The 10636-nt window shown below is 41.7% G+C and overlaps 1 protein-coding gene across 1 annotated transcript; it reads right to left on the bottom strand.

Moving 5' to 3' along the window:
- Positions 1 to 922: 922 nt before the first annotated feature.
- amdhd2 (amidohydrolase domain containing 2) lies at positions 923 to 10395 on the bottom strand. The gene is given in 11 exon segments (NM_001126811.1): positions 923 to 2353; positions 2535 to 2636; positions 3712 to 3780; positions 4467 to 4574; positions 5115 to 5259; positions 5832 to 5920; positions 6082 to 6294; positions 7335 to 7389; positions 7730 to 7869; positions 8220 to 8356; positions 10266 to 10395. Coding segments are annotated over 11 exon segments (1227 nt in total). The 5' UTR covers positions 10349 to 10395; the 3' UTR covers positions 923 to 2267.
- Between the last annotated feature and the right edge of the window lie 241 nt (positions 10396 to 10636).

The raw sequence follows: 10636 nt of genomic DNA, 5'->3' as shown, positions 1-10636 counted from the left end.
GATAATTTCAAAACAGAGGATTTTGCCCATAATAGACACATTTGCTGGGGAGTCCCATAGAATGAGCACAGCACTTTTTTTTGGTGCAAAGTGTGCCACCCATTACAACCTATCTTTACAACTGAGAGCCCCATTCTCCTATTTGATAAGCTTATCTGTTGTCTTCTACTTCTGTTATGACATTACTGGTCACCCATTCTATTGACACAGGATAACCTTGGAGCTACCACCACCCTCAACTGCTACAGCAAACTTGCACCTAAAGCATCAAGTGCACACGTAATTACAGTACTGGAAGCAAATGACTCCCCCTCAAGGCCACAATGACCCTGGAATTATGATGTTGTGGGTAAACAATTATGGTGATTGCATCAGAAATTGCAGGAAGGTATTAAAAAAAGATACAGAACTTGCTGACGCTTCGCTGTAGACCAAGGCAGAAGCTTATTGGCTTGTGTCGCACTGAAACAATTATTATTAACATTTATATAGCACCAACATATTCCGCAGCGCTGAACAATAAGTGGGTTTATATATTGGACATACGTAATGACATACAAACCAACCAATAACCAATACAAGAGATGAAGAGGGCCCTGCCCAAAAGAGCTTATAATGGCTTGAATAATTAATATAAGGTTGGAGAGTGGCCAGATATCTATTGGGCAGGTCTGAAAATCGTGTTGGGCAAGGAATGCATTGGGTAGGTAATGCAGTCATCTGACAGGTCCCTATTATTATCCAGGAGTTGGCCTTGGGGGCCAAACAATCAGATCAGCCCACTTTGGCCCAAGTCGAGCAAATAATCTGCTCCTGTGGTAGGCAACATTTTACTTAATTTACATTTTTAAGGTAAATTTCCCCTTTAAACTAGGAGTAGGACTTTTCTAAATGTAGAAAAAAATGAAGACAGATAGCTATGTCATTTTATTGCCTTTTATTCTGAGATGCAGGAATATGGTTACATTTGGTAAGATGCCCTTATAGAACACATTGCAGAACCATCCAGCTAGCTGCAATTATTTCTGTTCCAAAGAATATGGCAAATAAAGCGTATTCAGAAATTCCCATTAATATATTATTCCCAGCATCATGCCTTATACTACTCTAGAAAGAGCCGGTGAATGGTGTATGGATATGGCCAGATTAAGGCTACTATGCAAATGCCCCACATTTACAGTCATTATCTGCACTTCATTCCAAACTACTTACAAGACCAAATGGCCGTTTAAAAATTTTACATTAAAACTGTGCAAGGATTAATGTCAGTAACCGATGCAGTGCATATCTGAAGAATAAAGAAGTCTATGCAGGGATGGGCTACATAATAATTACTATAATAATATAATATGTAATAGAGCAATACCTAAAGGAATGTGCCACCCCAAAGACAGACTGCCTCTATTCACACTCAAATTTGGTCATTTTATTTTCAATTGGAGGGCATTTTACCATTAGAATAAGGAGGTCATCGTTCTTGTTTTTTTCCATCATTGGAAATAATACTATTCCCATAGCTTGTGAGCTTATTTTCTATACATTCATTAAACATTTGGAATGGTTTTAACCATTCTGATTCAGTATCTATCTGGCTATTTATATTTATATTCTCTGCACTTCTATCTCTGGCTCTCAAAGTTTGAAAGCATAACATTAGAGAGCTGCAGTAAAGAGAATACAGAGGGCATTGCAGTCCAAGCAAATGGTAACTGGAAAAAAAAAATAACTGTAGTTGATAAATGACTCTGAAAGCTAGATTTGTCAAGAGCTGGCATTGGCATTAAAGTTAGTGTTAGTTAATGTTAAGTTCTATGAGGATTTGTAGGAATCCTTGCTTTAAGAAGGAATATTCCAATGCTTTTGAATAGAATCGGCATTAATATTGGTGCTGCCTTCAAGCCAATGACTGCCATGTAACAGTAGCCAAAGCAAATGAAGTGCTGCCCCTCCATTCAGTTCTTATGAATGGTCCCTGGACCATGAATGGCTGCCTGTAGCTCTACAGATAGCAGCAACAGCACAAGGAGCGTACTGAGCTCCAAAGCTATATGGCTGAGCTCTATACCGCTGCTCCTCAGTGCAGTAAAAGTTCCCTTTTTTTGTCCTGTGAATTAGCTGGCAACAGCATTCTAGAATGAAAATGGCTGGTCCTCAGCATTGTGATGCTTTAGCATTACTAGGATACCCTTTGTGCCCAGTTGCCTTTGCACTGTTCTGCACAGAGGTATTAAAGGCACCAGCAGACCAGCTTTCCTTTGTGCATCGCCTTAATTCCGAGCTGAAGGTTCCCATACCAGCTTTCCAGCGATGTAGGTGGCTTTAACATGCAGAGAGTCATCCAGCAAAACAAAATCTAAGATAAAAAAATACAAAAGAAAAATTACATTCAATAACCAGCCACAATAACCAGAACAGTAAAAGCCAATCCATTCTAATGATTCATTTGTGGTAATGAGTGTTGTGGCCTACTCTTCTTCGACATAGCAATCCTTTCACTTACAGAGGTTATTATGACTACAGTTTCACTGTTGTACCTGCATCTGCCCCAAAATCCAGAGTCCCTTTGTGATCCTGAATACCCAGAACCTGAGCTGGATGTAAGGATGCGGCCTCCAGCGCTTCCTCTACTGTACAGCCTACAAAGAGATAAATAGTTATCAAGATACCTCTTCCTATAGAAAAATAACATGTCAAATAAATTTATGCTAGGTAACAATTTACCACCATCGGCCTAATTTCATGTAGCAGCTTAGAAACATGAAGGGGAAGTCGTGTTTCAGTAGAAGCCAAGGCCATTTAAGCGGACACTTGGGCCTGGACTGGCAATCTGTGGGTTCTGGCAAATGCCAGAGGGGCTGCTATAAGATGCCATAGACAGTCACTATGTATTGAGCTGGTGGGGGGGGCCGTTTGGGCCTCTGTGTATTGAAAGGCCAGGGCCTACTTGAGTCTACTGGAAGCTCAGTCCAGACCTGCTGATACTAGCTCCTTACTCACTGATATCCAGTGTGCTATGTTACGCATGAGTTAGTTTCTTTCCACGTGGCCTACAAGGAAGTGGAGCTTGTTTGTCAGGATTCTTGGTGGTTTTCGCAAATCGATTATTCCCTTGGCCTCTTTCAGTGGCAGATAGCAGTGCGATGGCCTCTGCTGGCCAAATATGCACACTACAAAAAGGGACAAACCGTGTTGCCCAATTTTTCTTGCAGCATTTATAAGGAAATAGTTTAATGGTGGAATACTGGAGAAGCTCCATTTCGAATAGGGTAAATACCTTGATAAATATACCTGATAGCCAGCAACAACCAGGGCTAGCCAGTGGCACACTAGTAATTTTGATTGCTACAATCTTTCCAAGGAAAGACAGAGAGATATGGCTGCCTTTAACCTCTTGCATCTCTTTTCATTCCCTAAGTCTGCCCTTCCTCATATTCTTATAACAGACTTCTTTTTCTGTCCCGTATCCAAAGAAAAACTATTTAAACCGTGTGACAATTTGATAGTGACCACCTAATATATGCTATAATTCACTAATTATTTGATAGGCAATGGAGTATGACAGCATAAACTATAGCAACTGATGGAACAATGATGGACTTGGCCAATTACTTGGACAAACTGAAAGACTTCAATAACATACATAAATGAGTTATAGGTAGAATCCCATAATAATGCATGGGACTTAAGCCTAATGATGTAAGCAAGAATTACCTGTAGCTTCATGAAAGTGCCTTACACACATATCCATAGTAGCAATGCTGCCGGCCAGAGTATGTGTTCCTAAACAAAGGAGAAGCAGAATTACACTTGCACTTAATATACAAACACTAATGATTGATATTTTAGCAAGAATCTCCCCAAGCAATGTTGCACCGTGCAGAATGACATGCAGTTCCAGGGCTATTACTCCCAAAAGTGCTAGCCACCATACAGTCACTGTTTCTATAGAATAAGTCCTTAAACTGTGGGTCTGTCCCTGTAGAAAAAAACGAAAAAATAAATGGTTGGAGAAGAGGGGCCAGTAAGGATGAGATTTGTGGGCGAGCGTCTATATGCTCTCTGTAAGCATTAGGAAGAGATCTATGGTCCAGGCTGATTTTCTGGCCTGAATACGCCCCCCATCAAACAAAGGCAATGTCATATTTTAAAAAATCTCTGAAACAGAAAGAAAGTGCAATGTAACAGTGCAGAAAAAAGTTATAATTTTTGGGTCACAAAACCTGTATGTAATGCACTATTAGGGAACATTATTTTTACACTTTTAAAACCTGCCAATGACACCAATATGGGTTGGAGGCAGACTATTCTGATTCATCATTTGCAGTAAGAAGTAGAACATTTCCAATGCTTAGGGGGAAGAGAAACCCAATAAGCTCTATGTTAAATGTTTTCTGTTTTGAATACAGCAATAAAATGCAGATGAAATGGTTGGTTTACTAGGGAGACAGCTGTAGAACTTTACTTACCTGCCACATAAGCATTTAGCCCTTCAATCAGTATCTCCTGTTGGCCCAGGGTGTGTTTACCAGGGCCAAGGCCCATGGCTGTGATGGCATCTGTCACAAGAACTAGACCTGAGAACAAGACACCAGGATCAATGCAAGAAAGCAAACATCTATCATACCATGTTATCAAGATGCACTGCTTCTATTGGTCCAGTTACATCATTTCCCTTCCTAGACACACCAAACATTTAACAATATACTCCCTACATAACACTACATGGTATGACACAGAACTTCTACGGAACAATCAGCTCATCATGGAAACACAAAACTACATGCAGACCTTGCTACAACTTGAAAGATCACAACAGGCCGAACCCCCCAGGAGTCACCAAATACCCAGGTTACTATCAACACTTGCTAACTCCTGATGAGTATGCAACCTTTTGCCTTCCAAAGATTTAAGGCTATACATGATTTATTTTCCCATCTGAAAGCATATGTTTGGGGGTGCCATTAAAACAACTGGACCTTCTTCCCCCCTCCTCCCCAAAGAGCTTAAACACAGAGCTATCATCTGAGGATAAGAGAAAGGCTGGGAGTAACTGCTTATAAGAAAGTGTCCCCTGTGTGTTTGTTTTCCTATTACTGCTTATACAGGGCCCTCACCCTTGGGGTGTGCACGGTGAGCAATTCTCAGGGCCGCCGGGTTTGTGTGGATTCCATCTGCAATCATTCCATAATATACAGTCTTTCCCTTTGGAATCTGATCGCTTGTTAGTAACCCCACAATTCCTGGGTCACGGTGATGAAACTATGAAAAAGAGAGAAGCAAATATTCACAGTTACCATTGTGCATTAGTTTGTCAGTAATACATTTATAGAAATATTGTCCCTTTTGGCACACATAAAATAATGTATATTTCCAGTTGCATTATCACCATAGCAGGAGAGTATGAAGACAAAAAAGCTGGGATGAGACCAGAATACAGTGGATGAACAGAACACATGGAACTCCTTACAGCCAGTGGGCACTGAGTGACCCCTGGACTGGGGCAAATGGTAATCATTATAATGAATGCAATGAATATTTGTAATTTATTTGTTAGAATGCAGTCCTGGGAATGCTGGGCATATGTACAACCTTTAAATTAATTGTTGAGTGCTCCCATTTTATAATGGTTTAATGGCAAGTGAAGAAAGGAGGCATTAGATAGGTATACATATAGAGAAGGAGCAGTTTCGGATGGACAGACCTAGGGCAGATTATATTAACAATCAACATGAACAAGGTAAGTTAGGTTAAACCATTAAGGAAATAAATTATATAAGCTGAACAAGTTGGTCAGACAAATCATAGTATGAACACAAGACAAACACACTTACAGGCAGCATGGCATTGAAGAGGTGAGTGATAAAAGAGGCTCCGTGACTCACTGCATCCTCAGCCTGAGACAAGTTAGCAACTGAGTGACCTACCGATAGAGAGTGGGCATTAGTAAGCAGGCAATCTGGGCTGCCATAGTGGTCCTTAATGGTTACAGTAAAGGAAAGTGTTCTCATTGGATTCAGACTAAAACTTTGGCCCTGAGAACATATTCTCTAAGAGGTGTGAGAAGAAGCCCGGCTCTCTTACCAAGGGACACACAGATCCCACGCTGAACCAGTTCTTTGATCACCTCTGTACTCCTCTCCATCTCAGGAGCCAAGGTGACAAGGCTGACATTCTCTAACGTCCCGTAAGTATCCAGGAGATCGGCGAACCCCCTTTCACTGAATGAACGTAGGCAGTGTTCCGGATGGGCGCCTTTCTTCTCCCGGCTTATGTATGGCCCCTCCAGGTGGACACCTATCAATAGTCACAAGTTGGGGAAGATGGGTTACTGTGATTGTTATACAAACACACAGTAGGAAATGGATGGATGCCTAGGGTCCAATGAAATAAGGAGCTAATTGATAATAGAAATAAAGCAGGACCTAATGGCCTTCTGGCTGTGCATCCTGGAAAATAGGAGCCTTCTGTGTGTTACTTCCATGAATATCTAGGACAGTTAATTTGTTATCACCCCAATATACATCTAACTGACCTCCAAACTGTGCTTTCATTTGCTTCTAGAGCAGGGGTGTCAAACTCAATCACATAAGGGGGCCGAAATCTAAAACCGAGGCTAAGTCGCGGGCCAAATTTTTTATTAATATACTTAGTAAGATACTAAGGGGTATATTTATCACAATGTGTAAAAAGTGGAGTAAGACATTACCGGTTATGTTGCTCATAGCAGCCAATAGATGCTTTGCTACTGCTGAAATCTGATTACTGATTGCATGCCTTGGGCAACATTACTGGTAATACTTAACTCAACTTTTTACACAGCATGATGAATATACCCCTTAGTCTTAGTTACTATGTGAGGAAAATAGAAATTGATCAGGCTGGATGGTCAGACACACTCACCAAGGGCCACATAAAACAGCTAGGTGGGCCGGATTTGGCCCCCGGGCCTTGTGTTTGACATATATTTTCTACAATAATAAAGGCATTCTTCCCAAATTTTACCCCAACTGGCCTTTATCCGTATCGCCACCCCAAGGGCAACTAGCGCCGCAGTTTACTAGCCTCTGGTACAGAGGATGGAAAGAATATTTGAATATGCGTATAAGTGGAACTCGGGGTAACTTTAATGTGTATACCATAGGCCCACAGTGAAATTCCTTTCTATGTGTAGATAAATAGCCCTGCTATGCTCACGCACAGACAATCCCATTCTTATTTTATCCTACTATTTTCAAATGATAAAAGAGAAATCAGGCGGAAGCTTTAATATGAATAAGGTACAGTATGGACAGAAAAAGAGAGAAAGATAGAATGACAAATTAAAGCTTTATTACCTAGCACTCCTGCCCCTTCTGGGCCACCATCCCTTACAGAGATCTGAGGAAGAACCTGTGACAGAAAGCCATATGTTGGAGATATAAGCATAAACAATGAAAAACTGATTCTGTTTAATTGTTCAAGATTGTTACTGGTTTCTAAGTTAAATAAGACCCTGGCAACCAGATAGCTGTTGAAATGCCAAACTAGACTGAAAAAAAAAATGAAACTAGCTGAACAAAAAGCTAAATCACTGTAAAACCATGAAAAATATAAAATGAAGACCAACTGCAAATTTGTCTCAGAATATCACTGTCTGCATCATACTAAAAGTTAATTTAAAGGTGAACTACTACTTTAAGCCCTAAATTACAATTATGCATCCTTACTATTGTTTGTTTTTGTTTCCTACCTTGTGATAGATGGATGAGGGAGACGTCACAAGTGTTGGGCAGAAAGAGGTCACTCCGTGCGACAGTATATTTTTGCTGACCACACAGATCCCTGTTTTTACATCGTTGGATTCAAAAGAGAAATCCACCCCAAATCCGCCTGATTTGAAAACGAAAGAAAAAAGAAATAAATATATGCAAAAAAACAACATACTCCCAGTGGCGTAACTTGGTCATGCTGGGACCCCCCTGCAAAGAAATCTTTTGAGGGAGCCGTTCTCCCCTGCCCCCCTCCTGGCCTGCATCACACCGAACCTTCTGGCCCACGAGGCTCTTTGAAAAAAAAGGTAAAAGGGGGGTTGGGGGGGACTTCAATACAGCAGATCCCACGGTCTGGGTTCCCCCACAACTGTGGGGTCAGCTGTATAGGTAGTTACGCCACTGCATACTCCTTTGTTCTCTGTAATGTACAGATGGTTAAAGAAAGGAATGTCGAAGCTAAAACATTACCATTTAATTGGGTGTCGATAAAGCCAGGCGCAATGATAAGCCCACGGCAGTCCACCTGCATGTCAGCATATCCCTTTTCATCGAAGAACAGTTTCTCAGGGTTTAGGACCTTGCCCTGTCGAACCCACAGATCTTCCCTACAGAAGCAAGCAATGCGTTACAAAGTATGAACATGCAATAGGCAGCCCATTTTAACATTAAACCGTTTATAGCCTATAAATAAGATTATCTCTGAGGCAAACTCTGCAGTTAGTGTGGGGCTACATTGGCGGCCTTACATGGTAACTTCCAAAGGTTATTATCTTTATGTTTGTCTTGATCAGTCCCAGTCATTAAATTAGGACTTAAAAGTTGGTGTCTTAATAGCCCATGTATGGTGGCTTACCAACAGCCTGACTGGTCAATATCTGCCATAAAGCTATAGAGCAGGTTGTAAAATCCCACTGGGTAAAATCCCCATTGCCATGTTGATGCAGTCCTCTCCCAACTGGTCTCCTTACACCAGTACCAGTCCATGCTTCCAACTATTGCATCGGCCCAATTGGTCCACTCATGAGCAAATGGTGCCGTGTATGCAGCTTTATGCACCTCCGATTCCATGATGAGGGGGCAGGCACACACATAGAAGTCTCAGTTTAACAGCACCTTATTCACTTACATTGAAAAGCAAGAGATACATTGCAGATAGCCCTTTTGTGGCCACCACAGGGCTACACCGTAGGGCTACATTTGTTTGATTTCATCAGTTGAAGTCCATCTGGAGCTTTGTTCAAACCCCTTAGCTCATAGGTAGCTTACAGCTATAGGGAAATCAATGTATCAGCCATAGTTCCTAGGATATCAAGGACAGCAAATACGGTGTCACCCAAACTCTGACCCAATCTTCGAGCTGCATTTTTTTGGGTGTATCTAGAAAAGCACATGCCAAGCCCTAGGGGTGCTGCCCCACAGTCTGGGAACCATTCCCTTAGAGGAGTTGGCTATGTAAGGCAATGTGGGCACTCACCTGACTTGCACTGCATGGCTCTAGCAACCTTTCAACCAGCTCACGTCATGGTATAACCTCTTGTATTGGTTATTGATTTCTTTATATGTTACTCTGTATGTCCAATGTATGAAACCCACTTATTGTACAGCACTGTGGAATATGTTGGCGCTTTATAAATAAATGTTAATAATAATAATAAAATAGTACTGATTGGCAGCCAAGAAATATGGCCAGACCAGGCTTCATAGTAGACTGCTAAGGGGCCACCAATAGTAAATTAACAAGACCAACAGGGAGAGGAACAGGCTGCTGTTGAACAAGTTGCCCATGCATGAGTTAGTGCAAAGGTTAGTGCATGTGTAACAGGCCTGTTTGTGGGAATGCGGTGCATAGGTCCCTGCAGAAGGCTGTGCACCTCTATGTGTTATTCATAAGCAGTCCTGTTTAGGGGACAGTATTGGTAACCTTTGAGCAAGATAAAACTTCAAATTGGTGCCAACTGTCATTAAACTACAACTTTCAACACTCCCTGATCAGAGAGAGGAGGATCTTACAAGGACGTTTAATGTCACCCACTGTGACCTATAGCACTTACATTTGCCCATTTGTGTCTGTTAGTTACCCCTCCCATATAGATTGTAAGCTCTACGGGGCCGGGACCTCCTTCATCTTGTGTTTCTGACTCTTATTGCAACTGTACCTTGTATTTATTGTTGTACTTTGTATTTATCCATTATCTTTTGTATTTATCCATTATCTTTAACCCCCTGTCTGTATTAATGAATTCTACTGTACAGCGCTGCGTACATAAGTAGCGCTTTATAAATAAAGATATACATACATACATACATACAAGTTTAAAAGGGGACAGGTGCCAATGGAGCAGAAGCTTTGGCTTCCAGGGGGGTACAGGCAGAGTTCTGTGCAAGTTTAACTCAATTTATCAACCTGATTGTTATGCTTAATGGAATCACCTCTATCCCAGGGTCTGGGTCCCATATACATATATAAATGTAAATCCATATCCATTGCTATAGCGCCCCCCCTTTAGAGATCACCTCTGCAGCGTATGGTCCCTCAGGATCCTGCAGTTCCTAAACTGGACGATGGGGGCATCAGACACAGACTTGTTAGAAGGCATCTCCACGTCCCGTTAGTATCATATGGCGCCAGTTGCTTCCAGTTTGCACCCTTTGCCCTGTTCTATTCCACTGCACTCAGTGCCCCTCCATCCTCTCTTTTCATTCAGTTCCCTACACTTTCTACAGTCTGCCGGTCACATGAACTCAACTCAGCTGACAGGACATCCTTCACCCCATCACATGACTAGGCAACCTTCGCCCCATCATGTGACGTGACCATGTTACGCCGCCATCTTGAGGAGGTCGTAAACTGCTCGCATTCAGACAGACGTAGCAGTAAGTAAACG

Source organism: Xenopus tropicalis, chromosome 9 (genome assembly GCF_000004195.4).
Source record: "Xenopus tropicalis strain Nigerian chromosome 9, UCB_Xtro_10.0, whole genome shotgun sequence".
Lineage (NCBI taxonomy): Eukaryota > Metazoa > Chordata > Amphibia > Anura > Pipidae > Xenopus > Xenopus tropicalis.
The sequence above is the reverse complement of the archived record's forward strand: the minus strand, read 5'-3'. Positions and strand labels throughout refer to the sequence as shown.